This window comes from Galeopterus variegatus, unplaced genomic scaffold (assembly GCF_000696425.1).
Source record: "Galeopterus variegatus unplaced genomic scaffold, G_variegatus-3.0.2 Scaffold580, whole genome shotgun sequence".
Lineage (NCBI taxonomy): Eukaryota > Metazoa > Chordata > Mammalia > Dermoptera > Cynocephalidae > Galeopterus > Galeopterus variegatus.
In genome coordinates, this window is record NW_007726691.1 from 340883 (window position 1) to 363136 (window position 22254).

At 37.9% G+C, this 22254-nt stretch overlaps 1 protein-coding gene across 4 annotated transcripts in view; it reads left to right on the forward strand.

Annotated features, from left to right (window-relative positions):
* ARHGEF12 (Rho guanine nucleotide exchange factor (GEF) 12) overlaps window positions 1-11767 on the forward strand; it is a 147035-nt gene extending 135268 nt beyond the window's left edge. For all 4 annotated transcript variants that reach the window (XM_008570202.1, XM_008570203.1, XM_008570204.1 and 1 more), the window contains 11 exons: window positions 771-848; window positions 1971-2046; window positions 2546-2713; window positions 3577-3664; window positions 4329-4415; window positions 4550-4629; window positions 4903-5136; window positions 7558-8028; window positions 8884-9200; window positions 10317-10386; window positions 10970-11767. In XM_008570202.1, the coding sequence (XP_008568424.1) occupies window positions 771-848; window positions 1971-2046; window positions 2546-2713; window positions 3577-3664; window positions 4329-4415; window positions 4550-4629; window positions 4903-5136; window positions 7558-8028; window positions 8884-9200; window positions 10317-10386; window positions 10970-10980 (1680 nt within the window). In that variant the 3' untranslated portion in view covers window positions 10981-11767. The remainder of the gene's footprint in view (window positions 1-770; window positions 849-1970; window positions 2047-2545; window positions 2714-3576; window positions 3665-4328; window positions 4416-4549; window positions 4630-4902; window positions 5137-7557; window positions 8029-8883; window positions 9201-10316; window positions 10387-10969) is intronic.
* Window positions 11768-22254: the final 10487 nt, after the last annotated feature.

The following is a 22254-nucleotide window of genomic DNA, read 5'->3' on the forward strand; positions in this document are numbered from 1 at the left end:
AAACAGGCATATGTTTAAGGCCATTTTATTACAATGTTGTTTGTTATAGAAGATGGAAAGTAACCTAAATGTCTATCAGTAAGTTATAGTTAAATAAATTATAGTTTATTCACAGAGTTGAATACTGCGTAGCCATTAAAAACATTGCGGCAGCTCTGTGTATATACTAATGCGTAATGATCTCCAAGATATGTTGAAAAGTCTCTCAAACATACAGCACAGAAGAATATGTATATGAATACATTATGCTATAATATCTTGTTTTTAAAACGTATGTATATATGCATACAACAGGCACAGACACAAGCATACTTACATACATACATATTTTATTTGCATAGAATTTTTCTCACAGGCTACCAAAGAAATGAATATTAATGATTGCTTCTTTAGGGAAGATTGGGGATGGGGAACAAGAAGACAAGGTTGTAAGGAGACTTACTTTTTATCGTGTGCCTTATATTACCTTCTGAATTTTCTGCTATGAGCGTGATTTATGTATTCAGAAAATAAATATAAACTAGTTTGAGGCCAATGTGTTTGAAAAGAAGATTGCGAAAGAATGGCCAAAGAGGTAGGAGGAAAACTAGGAGTGTAATATCACGAAAGCCAAGCGAAGAGATGTTTTAAAAAAGAGTGAGTTGTGGATCATGACTGGTGTTGCAAAGAGCTCAGTAAAGTGCAGAATAAAAATGTCCATTCCATTTAGAAACAGAAAGGTTGTTGGTAACCAAAGCAGTAACCTTGGCTCTATCCTGTCTAATTTTCAGCGCTTAGAAGATTATCAGCGTCGCCTTGATACTTCCAATCTGAAGTTGTCAGAGTACCCCAATGTTGAAGAGCTCAGGGTGAGAGACGATCTAATCATAATTTAAAAAATGAAATAAAATTTACTAAGGAACTGGCAGGTAATTAACGTTGCAGTGGGAATATACGTCACCTGAAGGAGTTCTTGTATCAAAGATTATCTATATTTGTAATTTTATTCTGCCTTTTAAATGTCTAATCTCTGTGAAGATTATTTTAGTCTTTCTTTAGAGGAATATTTTGTATGAACCTGTAAGTTTATGTGATAGGAATTGGCAGGAGACTAAAGCATACCGGTTATTATTAAATTTACTTTTATTATGTTCTATAGTTGAATAAGAGTAGAAATGTTTATTATGGGAACGTGCCAGATCATTGAGGAAGGCGAGATAACTTAATTATTTTTCTATGAAGCTCTTCAAAAGCATAAAAGTTGAAACCATTACAGAAATGATAGTAAAATATTTACTGATTGCTACTTCTAGTACCTGGGCTTTTGTATTAATTAACTTTTTAGGATTTCAAGTCTTTTTTGTACCATTTCGCTAGGTGGTTGTTTTGGGCACATTTACTTGGTAGCTGTTTGAAATAGACTTTTATGTCATATGTAACAGTTTTTTTTTTAAGCATGCTAATGTTCTTATCCTTTTAACTTCCAAAGAATGAGATTTTTCTAGAGCTACTAATACTAAAAGATAATTCTCTTTTTATAAGTTATTAATATTTAGTCCAAGCCTGAATATTACCTGGGCTTTTCCTGATGAGTGCTATTTCTTAGAACTTTCTTTGGAATTAAAGCCTTAGAACTCAGAGACCTCTTTTAGACAAGCATATGCATCATTCTCATACAGTTATTCACAGAAAAATTAAGGGATGGGTCAAGAATCTAGTGGCTGAATGTTTGTAACTTTATTTTCATAAGCAATTATCATTCATTTAGAGTGATAATTGAAAGATAGTATAGTATGTTTTTTCTGCAAGGTACCTTTTCCTTTTTAAAAAGTCTTATGCAGATTACTTTAACATGGTCTTTACTCCATTTTCAAGAGCTGACAGATAGCAATAATTTTTCTATCAGAATTTTTTGAAAGGAAACTAATTTATATGGAATATCTTCTCACTGAGTACTTGGAAATAATTTGTAATTCTCTTTGTTTTGGCAGAATTTGGATTTAACAAAAAGGAAGATGATTCACGAAGGGCCATTGGTTTGGAAGGTGAATAGAGATAAAACTATTGGTAGGTCTGATGTTGTCTGTAACTTTGGGGGAGAGTAGAGAAAGGAAAAGAATAGGAAAGTTTCCTTGTGCCAAAGGGAGGAAGAGAGAACCATTCCCAATTTTCAGTGATAGCAGTTAGCAGTGCTACAGTGTGTTATTTACACATTTATAGATCTGCTTGTGTTATTTTGTTATATTTGATGTATGTTAAATATTCATTCAGGAAAGCAACAGAAAACTTTGTCATGATTCAGTCCAATTTCTATCATTCTTGTAGTCTTATGAGTCTTTGTAAACTTCCTTTAATCAGTATTTCTTAAACTATCATTTTATTTCCTACTAGTCACAGACTGACACTTCGGTGAATTACAGTGAGGATAAATTATTAAAAAGTGAAATTAAAATTATGACAATATACAAGTCAGTTTTTAAAATGTACTAGATTTAAAAAATAAAATTTGTCAAATTGTTATAAAAGGTTATTAAACACATCACCTTTCCTGCATTTTTATTTCTAGATCTATACACATTGCTGCTGGAAGACATTCTTGTATTGTTACAAAAGCAGGATGATAGACTGGTATTAAGGTGTCATAGTAAGATTCTGGCATCTACAGCTGATAGCAAACATACTTTTAGTCCTGTCATTAAGTTGAATACAGTGTTGGTTCGACAAGTGGCAACAGGCAAGTATGTCCACTGAAGGATGGTAACCTCCTGATTCGTTGTAAAGTTGCATAAGATTTTTAATGTTGTTTAAATAGCACAACCAGTATAGAGTTTTGTTACTTTTATATTCTTAGGCAAATTAAATGAAATTTATTTACTGCTTAGAAAGTGAATTAAGAGTTTATGCCCCCAAATTATTTAGGATGCCTAGATTCTCTGAGTGATTTTGAGCATTTAAAAATTTTTATGCCATCACTTTGGCCTTTATTCCATGTTCAGATCATTGATGGATACTAATGAAGATTGAGAGGTAATCCCAATGAAAAAGCTTTCTTTGGGGTGGTATGTTTTTTGATTTGGTGAAAAAAGAATGTGAAAACTGAAGAGGTGGTGGGTATAGTTTGGGTTCTTAAAAGTCAGTTTAAATTTGCAAGTTATATTTTAACTATACTAGCAATGAGATCCCTTTTAAAACTTGTTAGTTCTGTGATGGCAAAATAAATTTGTGACTTTTATCTTTCAACACTCACTGAATATTATTAACTAACAACTTAGCAAAAGGGCAGTTCAAAATAAATACAAAAGAATAAAAGCATTCGATTAAGTAATGTAGAATTTTGACATCTTTTTGCTTCTATTAAATTACTTTGGAATCAGTATTAATTTTTATAATCTTTGTTTCATTGAGGTGTAATATATACAGAATAACATACGGTAAGTTGCACAAATTTTAAGGGTACATATTTATGAATTTTACAAAGTGAAAATATGTAAACATTATCTAGGTTAAGATGCAGGGTATTACCAAGATCTCAGAAGCCTCCCTCAGTGGCCTCTGTAGATCATAGTGGTGGAATAACTTTTGCCTTCTTTTTTCCAGATAACAAAGCTTTGTTCGTTATCTCTATGTCAGACAATGGAGCCCAAATTTATGAACTGGTGGCACAAACAGTTTCTGAAAAGACTGTGTACGTATTAGATATAGCTATCTTACTCTAATATTTTTTATTATCCCAGGTATAATATTCCACAAATTCAACTTTGTTTTTGTACTAGGATTCTGAAAACCAAAAGCTATATGCAAGCACTTTCTCTGTATTCTTTTAGAGATGTTCTTCTACAAACTTGTTTCTTTTTAGTTTGATGTGTTTTGTTTTGATTCTACTCTATTAAAAGTATATTTTCTAAAGAAAAAATTCTCAAAAGTGTCAAGTATAGTTTTTTAATGGGTAATGTATTTATAATGTTAGATTTTTCTTTAAGGTATGGTTTTGGAATCTCTATCTAATAGTATGTTGCCAAAATAAGATATTCTCTGGCAGAGTGGGTTATTTTTGTTTGTATTCCTTTTTTTTTTTTTTTAATTTCACTGAATTCTGAAGCCTGGGTGATTTGGCTTTTTTTAATTTATCAATATACAGTGTAGTTAATTTTCATGTCCCTTTACCAATTCCTCCTCCACCCCCTCCCATCAGCATCATATCTGTTCACTTAACAAGCTCAAGGAATTATTGTGATTGTTATGTCTTCTTTTTCTTTTTTTTTTGTATTCCTGCTTTCTGACTGTACTTAAAAGGTATTTATTTTTTTCTTTCCTTTTTATGTTTTGGATTTCTTTCAAACTTTCTGAAGCTGGCAGGACCTTATCTGTCGGATGGCTGCATCAGTAAAGGAACAATCTACAAAGCCAATTCCATTACCAGAGTCACCACCTTGCGAGTGAGTATTTCTTTGCATGGTAGGACTTGTTGAAAAGAAGGACTTCTTGAAAAGAAATGGACAATTCTTACATTTTGTTGCAATGATGTTTAGGCAACTCATGAAGCTGAAAGATTGTTTTCTTTCTTCTGCAGAGGAGACAATGATGAAGAGGAACCTACAAAATTAAAAGTGGAGCATCATGATATTTCAGTCCCTGGTCTGCAGAATTCAGGTAAACTTATCTGTTAGGTCTACCTGGAAAAATGTAGCCTATTATTTGATTTATGCAAGTTCTGGTATCAGATATTCAGTTTAATAAACTCCACTTATGAGCCTTCTGTGTTCCAGTATAACAGTTCTCTAAGTGTTACGTATTTTATTTAACAGGTAATCTCCATAGCTTATGTGGTTATTTTTTTTTCTTTCAAGTCTTTCCTGAATGGTTCATGTTAAAAGTAAAAAGTTTTGTTAAGATATACTTTATCTTTTCTGTTCCATTGAACAGACAGAGATTTGGGATTAGAATCTTCCTTAATATCATCAAAACCTCCGTCTCATGCATTGAGTACCTCTGGGAAATCAGAGGTAGATGATCTCTTTGTGGCTGAGAGACAGTTTGCAAAGGAGCAGCATGCAGGTGCAACTCTAAAGGAAGTTGGAGTAAATTATCAGTTGTCAATCCCAGATCCACATTTGCCTGTCTCAGAAGAACGGTGGGCATTGGATGCACTAAGGAATTGTAAGTTTTATTCATAAATTATTACAGACATTTATTAAATACCAGAGTTGTATAATGTACTGAATAGCCACTTAGGGAGAATCCAAAGAAGTGTAAGCTATGACTTTTCCCTTCAAGAAATTTATAGTCTGGTTGGGAAGATGATAGAAATCCCACCCTACCTCACCCTCACCTTTTTTTTGTTGTTGTTGTTGGCTGGGAGGGTACAGGGATTGAACGCTGGATGTTGATGTTGTCATCACCACACTCTAACCAACTGATCACCCGCCTTTTTAAGTAAACACTCGAACAGTGACAGTGCTGGTATGTCAGAATTGATCTGGGTTGGTATGACTAGAGAAGGGAGGCATCAGAGAACAAGAGAGATGTAATTATTGCTCGAAGAATAGTTAAGATTCAGATAGGTATGTGGAAGAATAGAAGTGATTCAAACAAGAATAATGGTGGTACCAGAAGCACAGAAGCAGAAAACTGAGGGTGTTCAGAGAGCAGTGAGTAGACCAGTTGGCCTGTGGTAGACCATATAAGTTAAAGGAGTGTGGGAGATGAGGTTGGAAAGGTAGAAGATGTGCTATTGAGCCTAGCTGTTGTAAACTTTGAATAGCAGATTGGGTTCTCCACCGTTTTCTTTTTTCTTTTCTGTTCTTTTTTTTTTTTTTTTTGGTGGCTGGCTGGTATAGGGGTCCAAACCCTTGACCTCTCCACCCTCTGAGGATTGCACATCACAGTATTTTGTGGTCTTTTGCAAACTACACATATACTACTACCTTTCTTGCAACAGTTGTAGTATTCACCACAGCCCACACTACACACATGTGTGTGCACGCACGTACACGTACATACATACAGGTCATTCTTTTAGCTAGCCCCCACTAAGCCTAGCTGAGAATCACTGTTATAAATGGAAGGATAGCACATCTCTTATGTGTACTGAGTTGGGAAAAAGGCTGAAAACAATTGCTCTAGCTGTAGAGAAGCATTTGAAGCTTTTATGCTGTGATATGATTAATGAAAAAGATTAATCTGGCTGAGAGCTGAGGAAAGATTTGAATGGAAAGAAGTTCGGAGTGGCGCACTTACTAAATAAGCTATTATAGTAGTCTGGACTTGAAACTAAAAGGGTTGGGACTAGATGGTGTCAGAAGTAGTAAAAGTGAGGAGACAACAGATACTTAAAACAATTGACTTGTTTGAATGTGAGTGCAATGAAGGGGAATATTTAGAGATAATTTTGGTATTGTCAGAAATAAGAGTCAAAAAGGACCACCATGGTCTTCCCAACCTTCCACTGCCGCACTTTATTTTTTCCTTCTTTTATTTGGCAGAGATTATAGGTTCAGTTTTAAAACATGTCAAGATTAAAATAATGAATGGCAAGCCATTCAAGAGGAAGTTACTAGCAAGAAGGTGGAGTTTTAGGACTGGAACTTTGGAGAGAGGTTAGGAAGAGAGCTAGATTTGAGTGTCAAAGCTGTAAAAATGCATAGCATCTTTCAGGAAGTGAATGTAGAATAGAAAGACAGAGGGTCAAAGGTTCAGACCTATGTGGAAACTGTTTACCTAAAGAAACTCTTTACCTAAATAAGATAGAAATTAAGCCAGTGATGAAAGTAGGAAATTGGTTAAGTTATTTAAAACCTAATTTATTCCAGGTTCTCCTGAATTAAGTCTGAATGATTTCTGATGGTTTGACTAACATTGTCCCTGTAATTATATCATTGTGTGAGTGATCTCACAGCATACACTTTGCCTATTCAAAATTAAGTTGGTTCTTATTTTCAACAACCTAAAAAGCTGTGCCACTAGTAAGGTAATTTTTTAAAAACTGAAAAATATTTCCTTATCATTTGAAATTATACTACCAAATCATTGGAATTAAATTTTATTACAAGGCAGTTTTATTTCCTTTCTTACCATTTTGGGAGATTCTTTGGGTTATTATAGATGATAAAATAAATGTTCTATGTGTCTAATAAAATTAGAAAACATATATGCCTATACATATAGTGTCTGCTTCTAGAAAAAGTAGAACTATTAGTGTTTTTTGTCTAGTTTAACACAGCCTTTCAACACCCTTAAATACCTTTGGGGTATTATTCTAGTTGTATGGAATTAAAAGTAGAAGCATGGTATTGGTTATTTAGATGTTCTAGATAGGAGTATCTTCCTATTTTAGGATGCTTAGATATTTTCAAATCTAGATTAATATTAAATCTTCTCTAGAAGATGGTGCTTTATTTCACTTATCAAAACAAAAAAGTGATTGTGTAAAATTAATATTCTGGCTATATATTATTAAAAGGTGCTTACTTTTACAGATAATTGGTAGTTTAGCCAGCTGATTTAACTCTGGCAGTCTGAGGTTATATTTGTGAATGTGCTTTTTAAAAATTTTCCTTGCCCCCTTCCTAAATTTTTTAGTGGGCTTATTGAAGCAGTTGCTGGTACAACAGCTAGGTTTGACTGAGAAGAGCACTCAGGAAGACTGGCAACCTTTTCCAAGATATAGGATAACCTCTCAGGGGGTACAGGCAGATGGTGGAATGCAGAACTCTGAAAATATTAAGGCCTGCCATCCTGCTGAAGGACAGATGCCCTTTAGAACTGGAACTGGTGACATTGCAACTTGTTACAGTCCACGGACTTCAACTGAATCTTCTGCTCCACGGGATTCAGTGGTACTGGCATACCAAGATAGCCAGGCAAGTAACATTTTGGTAATGGACCACATGATTATGACCCCAGAGATGCCTACCACAGAGCCAGAAGGGGGTCTTGAGGAGAGTGGAGAGCACTTTTTTGATGCCCGTGAAGCACATAGTGATGATAATCCATCAGAAGGTGATGGAGCAGTTAAAGTGGAAGAGAAGGATGTTAATTTACACATCTCAGGCAAGTCTCTTTTATATGTAAACTTTGGTTTTGGTCATTGTTTACTGTCCTGTATGCTGAAATGGATGTTGTTTTGGTATCTAAGCATTTGTGTGTGTGTGTGTGTGTGTGTGTAGTATTTATTTATTCTTTCATTCAGTAAATAACTACTGAATCTGCTCTATGCCAGACCTCATGTTGGGTGCCAGGGGATACAGCCATGAATAAAATGCAGACAGATTCTCTATTGTCAGGAAGCTTAAGTACTAGTAGGGGAAAGAGTAAAGGTAAATAGGTAAACAAACAAGTAGATGTCAGATAATGTGACATATTAGGAAGAAAAATAAGTCAGACAAAGGAGAGAGAGTAACGGGCAGACACAGTGATCAGGGAGGAAGACCTCTGATAAGGTAGCACTGGGGCAGAGACCTGAGTGCAGTGAGGGGAAAAGCCATGTGGATACCTGGGAGCAGAGTATTCCACCAGAGAGCAGAATGGGCAAATGCTGCACGTCAAGAGCAAGCTTTTGTAGTTATGGAATGCGGGGTGAGGGAGGAAATGGTAGGAGATGAGGCAAGAGGAGGTATTCAGCAGGAGAAGTGCTGGCAAGATCATATGTGGACTTTGTAGTTTCCAGCTTTAAACTTTTAACATGCTAATTAGTATGAAATTATTCAGAAGTTACCATGAGCATTTGCTCAGTTTAGCTTTAATGCGAAGTGAGGAAAGTCTGATGTACTTAAAACTAAACTTGGAAATTAATGGCTTTCCCCCCTCCTTATAGCTTTTCAAGTTATCAGTGTACTACCCATCTCTATTTTCTGATTTTCTGATGGCAGTACTAATCTCATCAAACTGTTCTGTCTCTATCAATAGGAAAGTATTTGATCCTTGATGGCTATGAAACAGTGCAGGAGAGCTCCACAGATGAGGAGGTTGCTTCCTCATTTACCCCACAACCCATGACAGGCATCCCCTCTATGGACTCCGCCCACCAGCAGCAACATTCTCCCCAGAATGCTCATTCTGATGGGGCAGTTTCACCATTCACCCCAGAATTCCTGGTCCAGCAGCGCTGGGGAGCTATGGAGGATTCCCGTTTTGAGATCCAGAGTCCCTCCTTTTGTGCAGATTCACAAAGCCAGATCATGGAGTACATTCATAAGATAGAGGCTGACCTTGAACACTTAAAGGTACCTCATGTTTCACTATCTTTAGGGCTTGATTATAAGAAACACATTTAGCAGAGGGGAAGTATGGAATTATTAAAATGCTGATGTCAGTAAGCTTATTCAGGTTCTAGATTTGTATGTTTCCATTGACCATTATCCATGAATAGGCCTGGATAAAATGCTGAGAATTGGCATTGTTTATCTTGTGATATATTAAGAACAGAAAAAGTTATAGCTCTGTAAACTATGTGTTTCTATGGGTTTTTAAGTTTCAGAATCAAAAAAATGCTTGGAGTAGTTTGCTGGCCTCCATCAGATGATATGAATAAGCTAGAATGGATAGTGTTTGTATAGTTATGGATCTAGGCTGGGAAATACTGTAACTCGTTATAACCTATTAATTATCTGTTCCTCATTAGGTGATGTTGGTAGTTTCCCAGATGCTATGACAGATAGAAATTGGCTTCCGAGGATCATGTAATCTAAAAACCTGGGCATGAATGGGATTTTTATAAATTGGTAATTGAAGATGTCACTATTTCAGAACTGACTTCTGTGGCAATTTTTGAGAAAAGGACACTATCTTAAAGGTTGCCATCAGTAGACACAGCTGCTAGAACCCCCCAGTTTTTTTCATTTAGTTGGCAGGTGTTTAGAGACAGATTTAAAGGTCTTCCTAGCCTTTTAGCTAAAAACTGGTCTCCCTTTATTTTTCTTTTAACTTCATATGATACGATTTTCCTCTCTTCGTATGATTATATATAGTGTTATTCTATGTCTGATGAGGTATCTAAAAGGCCATTGTGGGCAGGTCAGCTCTCATAAAATTCATGCCACATGATGTGGGAACATTTTCAGGGTGACTCCCGGAGTGGGATAATCACATTTACCAGTTACTCCCTGTACTTTGTTTTTGGGTGGGAAAATTTTAAGTTATTCATTCAAAGGAGAAATAGGCAAAAGGAATGAAATTTACTGTTTTCTCCCCACTAACAAAATTTTTAATGATGTTAATGTCAAAATTTGGGAGCAATATATAAAACTGTAATATAAAAGCCTTCTTCTCTATTTTCAAAACTTTTTGTTTTGGTTTTTTCATGATGTTTGAATGAAAAACCTATGGGTTTTGTTTTACAGAAGGTGGAGGAAAGTTACACCATTCTTTGCCAAAGGCTGGCTGGATCAGCCCTCACAGACAAGCTCTCAGGTATGTGAAAATTATGGGTTCCAGACTCTAGAATCATCCTGCCTGAACAGTGCACTGAATGAAATGATTTATTATTCTTTAAAGTGAAAACCTTCTGAGATTCCATTTCTTTTCTGTCTTAAAAAAGCTGCTTGTTTCTAAACCTCATATATCAAGCAGAAGCTTTCACCTGCTGACTCTGCTCTTCCTTCTCTGAGAGGAATGGCAGTTGTCAGTTCTTCTCTCTCTTTCCTCACCTTTTCAAAAGCAGAATGCACGCAGAGTGGTGGGAAGCCTGGTCAGTCATGGATTCAGTATGAGATTTGCTGGTGCTGTGATAACTCCCTAGTATGGAGGACTGGTCCTCTTCAGGTCGTGCTGTGCTTTTGTGCTTCTCTTGACAATGAGACCAGTGTTGCCCCTTGACTGCAGATGAATCTATATTCATTGCAGCAATTTGTACTCATCTGCTCACATACTTTGGGATGGGGCTGTTCTGATTCAGAAACAAAGATATAACCATGACCACTGATTTCATGCGTGTTCTTTGCGGTGTTCGTTTGTTCTTCTTAATTTGGTTTCCACAATTCTTTATTCTTCTCAGATAAAAGTTAGAGGTGCGTGTCCTGGAGGTGACTGCAGATTGTTGGACTTTGAGCATCGGCATTATCTCACCATATCCTGGCTCCAGTGTGGACACACAGAGTGTTTTACAGAGGACCTGCCTGTGAACCACCTGGGGTTAACCATGTCCCAAGGTGCCCAGAGCGGGACTAGTTCTTCACAGTGTGGCAGCTGCACTAGTCTGTCAGTGAGGGAATATCCATTCTCTCACTCTCCTCTTCTCACTATTGGAAATTCATTTTGATTCAGAACAAAAACCAAATGTATAGAGCTTTGGGTGTAGGATATGAAATTGTACTTAGACTTAAGAAAAAGAGAAAAATCAGATGTATTTATTTGACTTCATTCCGTATTTGAAAGCACATTTTAATTTTTATTTTGCCTTGTTTTGTTTTAATTGAGTAGTGGGAGTTTTAGCTTTCTGTATTTAGTGCAACCAAGGATCAATCGCTCCTGAAGCTAAGAGGTCAGGATGGGTATTAGGAGGTTGGGTAGAGAGGTGAAGAGGAGGAGGAAGTGTGAAGGGGAAGGGAGAGCATCTTTCCTTCACTCAGCTGTATTCCATGCCCTCTGCTGTAGGCTGCTTTACTGAGGGTCACCTCAAACGCATAGTATCCCTGTGGCTCTTCTGGGCAGAGGACTTGAGCTATGTGCTGCCCAGGTGGTCAGAGAGTAGGTGGGCTTTGTCCCACCCTGAGGCAAGCACCTCTTCTCTGTAGCTGGGATCAACCCCAATTAACAGGAATCCTCAATGTACTAAATATCAGGCACTTGAAAATGGGTGTGTTTTCTTTTATTGTCGTCTCTTTTATTGAGGGTTGGGATTTGGGAGGGAGAAGAAAGCAAATTTTATTTTCTTGACTATAAATTTGTTATTCTTGGTATCATTTCATTTTTATAATTATACATTAGACTTTGGCACTTGTGTAAAATTATCCCTGCAGGTTAAGCAGGAAGTAAAAACAAACAAATGGAAATGCTTCAGGTGGTGGCAGGGGTGGGGGTTGCTAAGGAAGGGTGGGATGGGAGTGGGTAAAGAGTTTGGAAAGGTGATCTAACTGAATCACTACTGAGTTGAACCATGGCTTTTGTCAGCCACGGGTACTGCTGATTATAAGGCCAGTAAAATTTTAGTACCTGGAGGTTTGACTCTAATTTTTGCACTGCTGGTGCCAAAGGGCTCTTTGAGTCAAAAATAGAGCCAGTGGTGGAGTGGAGAAAGATGTGGGAAGGAGACAGAACTGTTCACACCAACTCCAGAAGCACTTCCTCTGACTTCACTGCTGCAGCTCTTCCACACTGGGCCATCGCTGACCTTAAAAACTGCAGCCAGAACATACACTGGATGCTGCGGGCAAGGTGTTGGTAACTGCCTGCTCTAGAGTGAATAGTAGTAGTACTGGCAGCACCCTGAAGAGGATAAATGTTTGAGAATTGTAACTTGAGAACTCCTTCAGTTATATTGGCTTTCTGTGGTTTTCTTTGTGCATTAGATATATATGTTTTGGAGTATTTTTGCCAACTAAAATGAAATCATTTATCAAATCTGTAAATTCTGTTAATAAACAAGGAGTTCATCCATTGCTCACATCTTTTAGTAGTGCCCTCTGAACTCTGTGGGTAGTCAGGATGTAATTTTATTCTTCCCTGCAGTCCACCAAAAAAAAAAAGAAAGAATTCTCAGCACAAATGGTAAGGATATCCAACTGCTTTTATGAGCACCACGACAGTTTAACAAGCTCATCTATCTATGTCCGGATCCCTGTTTCTGTCCTTTCAGAACTGATCTATGTTTTTTCTGTAGATGAGGTTCTTTGGATCTCATCTATAAATTAGAATTATATTTTGAGTATTAGGCCAAGTATAATTTAACTCAGAATGGGATTGAAAATTGTAGAAGCAGAAGTTAATATATGTGAAGTTTAGAACTTGAAACTTTCTGTATCTCTTAGGAGACACAAGTAGAAACCAAATGGTTATATATTGTGCTGCTGGAAATAATGTAGTCACTCCCAACTAAAAGAGTTACACCTGTAGCCACTTGACACTAACACCATCAGGGGGCAGGTAATCAGGAGAATGGTAAATATAATATGAGTAGAACTTTCATCTTAACTTCTGACACTTCAGGGTCATCACATAATTAAGTCAATTAAGAAGCTTGTAGGTTAGCAAAGTTTTGGGTTCTCTCAGCCAATATCTTGTCTAGTAATTTCTTGCTTTTGTTTTCCTGCAGTTTAACCTCTTCTTGGAGTTATAACAGGACTAACTGGAAAAATACTAGGACCATACATAGCTCTAGTACTTCCAAATAAATTCATATCTAGATTGTCAAATGAAGCCCCAAGGCAAAGTCTAATTCTGAAAAGATCCCAAAATTTTGAGTGCTGTTTTTATCTTACCAGCCTGATGACTTCTCTTCTCCCTCCCAGCCTGGCCTCCTAGGCCTTCTATTTCATTTTGGCCATTATAGTCATATCCATTGTACTTTCATATTATATCTCCCTTTCCATTGTACTTTCATATTATATCTCCTTTTCAGGATGATGGAATTAGATTTTCATCCTGTCTTTGAGTGAGATGGTACCATCAAAGTAGTTTTCTCAGTTACATGACTAGAAGTTGGAATCCACTACTATACTGAAGGTACAAGGGTGTAGACAAAGCAACGTTCCCAGAGTGAGAAAGCTGCAGTTTAGCTGTTTAAGTGACCTGTTATGACACTGTGTTCTCTCCTGTGGGCTTAATGGCTCCTTTGTTACTAAGTGGCAAATTACATTTGGAGTGTCTCCTTCCTTTTCAGAGAATAGAGTTAACCAAGGCAAATCGGCAAGCCCCCAAAGTGCTGTAATTTAAAATTATGATTACTGACCTAAAAGCCATATGTTTTAAAATCAGGTAACTTGGACTGCTTTGCGTTATGTTGCCTTTTAGAACCTAAATTGTAACTATTTATTATATTGCTTGGGAGGTATAAACTTTTGTCTTTTCCATCCTGAAACAACTTCTAATGACTGTTAGAAAGGATGAATCCCCTTTTAAAAAGCTTTTTGCTTATTTATTTTTGAGGGAGGAGAGAGAGAAGCTACTGAGATGATAGCAGCGGAGAAAAGTTTTATTTTTTCTTCTTTTTAGAAGCTAAAGAAAATACTTAGGCTTCCTGTGAATTTTACTTGCATCGCCCCCCCCCCCTTTGATTAGTAAATTTGGTGTATTACATGGGGTTTCCATATTTCAAATAGGAAACTTTCTTCTCTGAAGTTGGTATTTCACGTTATTTTGAGTTACTAGAGCTTTGGTCAGTATTTCCTTCTGTATATGTCACAGAGGGCACCATTGAGAACTGTGTGCATAGGATTTCAAAATATGAAATTAGCAGGACCTTACAATCAACTCCGTGCTGGCTAGTTTTTTTCCCCTGTTGGTATTAAAAGTTTTGTTTTGTAAATCATGTTTTTTTCTGATGTTTCCACCCCTTTTCAGAGTGATCTGCAAGATTGTTTTTTCTTCAAGAAAAGAGTTCCTTTTGCCTAATTCCTTATGCCTTCCCCACTGGTACTGAGGGTTTTGATAATGAATTGGTAAGGGGAAAAAATGTACCCCCTAGAAGGAAGCCCTCCCCACCATTTCCAGGTGCCAACTGCTAAGCAGATGTACTGCAAAAATGGTAACTGTAATATGCACACTGTTGGTTATTTTTAATAAACTTCTTCCTACTAGAACATTTTATTTTCCTTGTTCACCATACAATCATGTATTCTTTAACAGAAATTGCTTTTAAAAAAAAATCTGGAACTATCTTTAAAAAAACTTTATTAATAATCATGTATTTTTACTGATCACATTTTGAAATACCTAAAAGACTGTATTGTTCTAATTATCCAAATGTACCTTTGTAAAATAGCTCTTTTATGAATTAGCTGATAAGGCTGTATGTTTCTGGAACAAAATATTGGTCATCTAAAAACTTTCTGTTTTCTGGGGTCTGGGAAAATAGAAAATAAGAGTTCAAATATTAAATAAGCTTAAAGGAAACAAGTATGTGACTTTTTATTTGTATTCTTATTAATTTGTCTTATCTGACTTAGAGAAGTTGAAGAGTTAAGGAGCCTGTAATTAATCTTACTGGTATTGACTGTCAAACATCTTCCTGGTTATCTTTACTAGCGAGACTAGACAGTCAATCTCTGTGTGATATGTAAACCTCCATGGCAACACTAGCAGCTGGGATTGCCTTGGCATGTGGGGCAGCTTTGTTGCTTTTGTTTTTAATAGCCTTATTGAGGTATACTTCACAAATCATTGCAGTTAATTCATTTAAAGTATGCAGTCCAGTGACTTTTAGTATATTATTCGTTTTTTAGAATTGTGGTAAAATAGACATAACAAAATTTGCCATTTTAACCATTTTTATGTGTATAATTCAGTGGGATTAAAGGGTCGGCTTTTTGGCTTATCCGAAGATAACTTTGGTTTAATGCTACCCTAAAGTGAAAAATATGATGTCTCATTATTATTCCTATCCCCAGTGCTGGGCATCTTAACATACTAACATTTCTATGCTTTTATGGATACAATTTCAACTCAGAAGGCTCACTGACTTTTGGAATTTTCTGCATTTTGGTTTTGAAATATAGGTGTAATTTGACTTATTCTTGGGATGGTATTTTAGTTTTCAGTCGTTGAGGGGCACATTTGGCTGACAGCTAATAAGCATGACAAAAATGCTTAACATTTTGTAGGATCTTCTAGTTAAACCTTTTAAAAATTAAGAATATTCAGGGCCGGCCCGGTGGCACACTGCGCTAGTGCGCCGCTTGGGAAGCGTGGAGGCGCTCCTGCCAAGGGTTCGGATCCCACATACAGACCGGTTCCTGCTCACTGGCTGAGCGAGGCGCGGGGGCAACACCGAGGGTTGCGATCCCGTTGCCGGTCCCGGTCTGGTACGGGGGCGACACTGAGGGTTGCGATCCGTTGCCGGACACGGAAAAAGACAAAAAAAAAAAGAGAATATTCAAATGTACTTTGCAGAAATTAACCTGTTTGTACTCTTAGCTCTGTTTACAAACATAACATAGATATGTCTGGTAGGACAAATATATACCCATATAATTTCCTCTTGCTCCTAGATAGCCATCTTCTAATAGGAATAGAGAAAATAAAACTCTGTTTTTGCAGATGAGCAGTTACTTCTACTTCTTGCTGTCCTTTTTCAAGCTAAACGACTGGTTCACCAAAGATTTAATACCAACTTCAAAAGTTGCTTTTTAATTGAATTTGATGTCTTCTTGATGTTTTATAACAAGTAAAGCATTACATATAAATAGCTGGATGTAGGAGTTTGCATTTTTTCCATAATGTCCAGGATAATTCTTGTTACTAATTTAAGACATTTCCTCAAGTTTAGTTGTCAGAAAATATAGTTGTTTTGCTACCTGTTATTACTACTGAGAGGTCATCATTCTCTGAGCATCAGTAGGGGCCTTGATTTGAAATTATTTAAGGTAGGTAGAGCTCCTTTTCTAGCCTTTTCCTCCCATTTGATTAGGGTGCTTTGTACCTACCTATAATTTAAGGCTTTCTTTATAAGCTTATTTTAGGGGGTCTCTTACTTTGTACATGTGACCACAGGATTGAGGCTACCTGAACACATCCTGATCAAAACCTCTAATTAGAGTACATCTTGGTAATCTTTCTTAAATTTTTGGAGAAGTATCTGTACAGAGAAATTCTTTTCTACTGTCTGTTATTATTTTAAATATTGAAGGCAAGTAGCATGATATACGACAGCGGTTTTCAATCATTTTGATCTCAGAATCACTTTTACACTCTTACAAATGGCCCAAGACTATGGGGAAGCTTAGGTTCATGTGGATTATATCTATTGATATTTACTGTATCAGAAATTAGAAGAAAATTTATGAGAAATGAGAAAATTAATAAAAACATTAATTCATTTAAAAATGATAAGCAATTATCTGTTAACATAGCTTACTTTTTAATGAAAAATTACTGTATTTTCTTTTTTTATATCTAACCTATGTATTTACCTTTATTTTATTTATTTTTTATTTTTATTTAATCATAATTGATTATACATATTTTGGGGGTTCAACATTGACATATGTTGAGCAAATCAGTATTGCTAGCATATGTATTGTTACAAATTATACTTATTCTTTATGCCTCATGTCCGTTCTCTCCAAATCCCCCTTCTCCTCCCCCCTCCTACCTCTGATAACCCTGTATTTCTTCTCTCCATCTGAAAGAGTAATGGTTGCTCTGTTGATATGTTGCTTAGATGATCTGTCCAATGCTGAGAGGTGTGTTCAGGTCCCTCAATATTATCATAGAGCAGATGCTGCTTCTGTCACTCTGGAATGGGCTTTGTGGATAGAGACATCCTCTTCTTTTCTTTGCTCTCTGCTGGTGACTCTCCTTGTGTCAATGCACTCCAGTGGCTGGAGGACCATCTGCCCAGTGATTGTGGCATCTGCCCACTTTTGCAGCAGCCATAGTTATTGTGGTGGCTGTGGTGGGCCACCCACATGGAGGTGATGTTTTTGGCATGCTCCTTGGCACTGGTAGTGTGTCTGGTTGGGGGGGGGTCTGGCTCCATACCTCAGGACCTCAGGCAGGGACCGAGGCACTGTCAGTGTGCCTGGTTGTAGGAGGGGAGTGCGGTCCCCAGATCCATGCCTTAGGTCCCAGGGCAGGCCCCAAGGCACTGGCAGTGTGCCTCATTGTGTGCAGGGGGGTCTGGTTCCTGGCTCTGTGCCTCAGGTCCCCAGGTGGGCCCCAAGGTGCTGGAAGTGTGCCTGGTTGTGGGAGGGGGATCCAGTCCCTGGCTCCATACCTCAGGTTCCTGAGCAGGCCCTGAGGTGCTGGTGGTGTGCCTGGGCTGGAATTAATTTTTTGTCCTTTTGCTCTGTTCTAAAATGGGGGAAATTCCTGTGGGGACTAGTGTTTGAGCTCTGTGGTTTAGCTAAGTTGCTACTTTGCTGCTGATTCTCTAGGGAATGCTTTTTGTGCAGCTCAGGTTTTAATGGTTGACCTCATAGGTATTTCTGGCTCTCCAGAGACCCGGTGCACCTGTGTGTAGAAACTCTGATCTGGGCTTGTGTCTTTTCATCAAACTGCATCCCATGCAATTCTGTATTCCTGAACAGTCTCCTCTGAGTGGTCCTTCGTTGACTGGGGTGCCAGTCAGCTGTCTTGGCTGTGCCACAGTGTTCTCCTGGTGGGCCCATCTTCCCCACCACCCATGCTGCAAACACTTCCCATGGGATGGGCCATGTACCAGTCTCTTGCAGTGACTCACCGGCCTCTGAGTGGCTCCTTTTTTTTCAGTTGTTGTGGCTCCTCACTCCTGTGTGGGTCCACAGGAATCCTATTAGTAGTCTTGCTGGCCTAGGGGCCACCAAGGCCCTCTTCTCCCCTGCCACCTCCAAGCAACTTCATCTGAAGGGCACAGCTGCAGCTTTTTCTGGCTCTTGCTCCATGCGCTCAGCAGCTCCAACCTTAAAGCAGCCACGGCATGAAATGGTCAGAGCAGTTTTTTCTCTCTCATCATGGCTTCTCCCACCTTTGTGCACTCCCACCTTTGTGCTCTCTTCTTCCCCTGAGCTCTAGCAGCCCCACCTTGGCTGTTGTTGCTTTTTTACAGTTGTAAATTGGTTGATTTGTGGGATAGAGTGACGCTGGGGACTGTCTATTCTGCCATCTTGACCAAAAGCCTCAAAAATTACTATATTTTCCACAAAAAAAATAAATGTATGGGAAAGAGTTTTCATATAGTTGTTGAAATCTCTTTAATGTCTGGCATAATAGAAGGTAGCTGGATTCTCACATGTGTTTCTGTGTGCAATCTGTTGTGATATATTGAAGTACATAAAAGAGATCCAGCCTCACATAGCAACATATTTTTAAAATGGAGAAGTATTTTAATAGCCTTTTCGGATAATTATGGTTATTCTTCCTTGATAGCACACTGAAACTTACAAGTGGTGGTTTCTTAAAAAGATAGCTGCAGTGTGGAATCTGAAACCATTATCAGTGAGCTTTTTGTACTCTATTAAATTAAAAAATCCATTGGTCCATGTTACCCTTTAAATGTTTGAAGAATACTATTTTTTACCCAGGAATGATTTTGTAATATCTTGTACCTGTCATCTGGAAAATAGTGGTTTACTGAGTTATGCAGGTCTTCCAAATGTCAACACATTTCTTTATATAATAACAAAAAATCACATTTATTAATCTCATAGGTGTGATCTCATCAGAAAAGTCACGTGGTGGTAGATGCAAATTTCTCCAAATTCGAATTTTTCCTTGAAGCCTTGAATTTTTTTTTTTTTCCTTTTTGTCTTTTTTCGTGTCCGGCAACAGATCGCAACCCTCAGTGTCGCGCCTGTACCGGACCGGGACCGGCAACGGGATCGCAGCCCTCAGTGTTGCACCCGCACCTCGCTCAGCCAGTGAGCGGGAACCGGTCTGTATGTGGGATCTGAACCCTCGGCGGGAGCGCTGCCGCGCTCCCAAGCGGCGCACTGTAGCAGTGCGCCACCGGGCCGGCCCAGAAGCCTTGAATTTTACCACTGGCAACAAATACTGTTGTTTTCCTTGAATAGACAGGCTCACTTTTTTCATTTTTGAGAAATTTTTGGTAAATACTCAAGTCTGAATAGCCATTGTTTACCAGTCATTCTTTCACATTAAAATGGTATTCCATTTAAAAGAGAAAACAAAAGTGACTAGTTTATGTTCTCAACTCAAACGGTTGCACAAGTACTTTTCTTTCAGCCACAACCTTGGCATTTGGTTTGCGGTAGGGGTGCTTAATGCATACTTCCCATTTTGTCACAAAGAATATTAGAAAGATGTATACTCAAGGGTTGAGATTTCATAAAATTTTAATTTTTACTTCTTCATCCAGGACATTCTTCAGTGAAACTGAGAGTGTCTGTATTGCAAGTGAGTGGCAGTGAGGAATGCAGTGACTGTTCGTGAAATTTGGTGCCACGGCCTTTGTTGTTGGTGTAGTGAAAAGAGCCTGAACTTAGATGATCTGGATTCAATTCCAACTCTTCTACTTACTTGTTGTGTGACTGAGCAGATTACCCTCTCAGTTTCCATTTTCTCATCTGTAAATTGGGGTAAATAGTAACTCAACAGTTGTGAGAATCAAATGAGAAATTACCACGCCTGTGGTTGGTAGTCTTAAGTCTGTGGTTGGTAGTCTCTGGTAAGCTCTCTCCTTTCCTTTCCCAACCTGTGTGTTGCTCCGAAGAAAAGTATAATTTTAATATAACTCACTGAGGTCTGTCCCTGGAAAATTCGTTTTCTCCTATTCTTCTTTGGAGTATCTGTCTTTCTTTTGATGCTTCCTTTAGTTCAGTATTACTTACAGTCTGATGAAGCATCATTTTCATCTGTTCTTTTGTCTTGGTCTCACTGCCAGTTTGTAAGAAACTTGGAGGCTTTTGTGGAAGATGATCTGACATTCCTGGTTCAGAGGAGACTTGCTGAGCATTGGCTGAGGAGAGATTGTGAGTTCTTATCTCCATTCTGGCTCCTGTCCTGAGTGATGGCCTACTCTGAAAGGCTTATAAAATTTGGAGACTTCACAAAAGTTGAGTGCCTGGAACATGATCTAGCTGGACTGATTATTTAGCAAGCAAGTGCGCCATCAGAAAAACTGTTTCAGCTAGCAAAAATAAGTCCCAGAGAACTTGAAGATTTTATGCAATCAAATATTTACAAAATAACAGCTCAAATGAAAGGAGGTGGGATAAAACTGTTCCTGTGCCTTGCAACCTATTGAAAGTAAAAGACTCAAATATTCTCAACTGTCTTTTACTTTTTAGAAATTGGCCTCTTTGGGATAAATTCTAACGTGGTTAGGCAGTCAGTGACATTTAACTGAAATTCATTCACTTCCTGTGGGTTTGTCTGCACTCTAACAGGATTGTGTGGGGAAGATTCTGGATCTTTAAACATGAGTTATGATTAACTTACATTCTCAACTTTTTTTCTCTCTCTTCAGAGATGTTCTGAGCTGAATTTCAATTAAGGCTGGGTATACTTAGGCAGATTAAGCAGGAATCTTTCTATCTTGGGCCAGAATAGCTGGGCAGCAGTGACTAAAGAGTTGATGCATTAATTGGTTAACTTCTTCCGAGCTTTGTTTCAGAAAACAAGGACTTAAAGAGGGAGCACAGTGTTTGAAGGTGGTTTGAGGGAAAAAACAAAACATAGGCCTTAGGGAAAGAAGGCTAAAGATTAGGATTATTTATAGTATTGTTACTAGGCCTTGTGATTTTTTTTTTTCCCAAAATGTCTCTCCAATTTACCTCTTGCTCTATTCCCACTGTAGCCAAGTCATTTTGCCACCCATCTCCATATCTAAAACAGCTGCATAAATTGCCTTCTCCTGCTTTCCAGTCTGTCACACACATGGCTACCCATTCAGTTTTCTCAAAAGCACTAATTTCATTATAACACTTGGCCTTCTCAAGAACCTACAGTAGCTCTACGGTTACTATTGTATTGAGACTAAACTCTGATTAGTTTCTGAGATGTTCATAGTTTTCTGTCCAACTTTATTTCCCTCTACTGCCCATCATGAACCCTCTTTTCCAGTAAGGCTTAGCTTCCATATCTCCCCCACTTGGCGTTCCAGGTCCTGCCTTAACCTTTGCTTTTGCCTCAGTCTGAAATGCTCTTTGTGCAGTCCTGCTCATTTTCTCAAGTTTATCCTTTTCATTTCCTGTTATTCCTAGTTTGCCTAATTCTTCCTACAGTTGTAGTTTTTCCTCATACCCCGCCTGACCCCACATCTCCACTTAGCAACACAAGCATTTTTGGGTATCCACTCTGTGCAGAGTAATGGGTTACTTTGCAGAGGATTCAAAGATGAATATTAGAAGTAATAGCTACAACTTACTGAGTGTGAACTATGTGTCATGTGCCATACACTTTACATACCTTACCTCTAATCTTCACAAAAACCCCAAGAAGTGGTTTTTCTTCTTTTTTAGAGATGAGGTAACTGAAGCTAGTGTCTTTCACCAAAGCTTTGTCTTTATTACCCAGCTGTGGAAATAGTTTCTGCCCTTAAAAGTGTTTACAATCAAATAGTGAAGACAAGACCATGAATATCACTTGTCTCCCTATCTCCCTCACTAAATTGCAGTTGTCTACACTGGACTAAGGGGTATGAACCCTGAGAAGTTTGCATTTCATTCAAGGTATTTATCTTGGGAA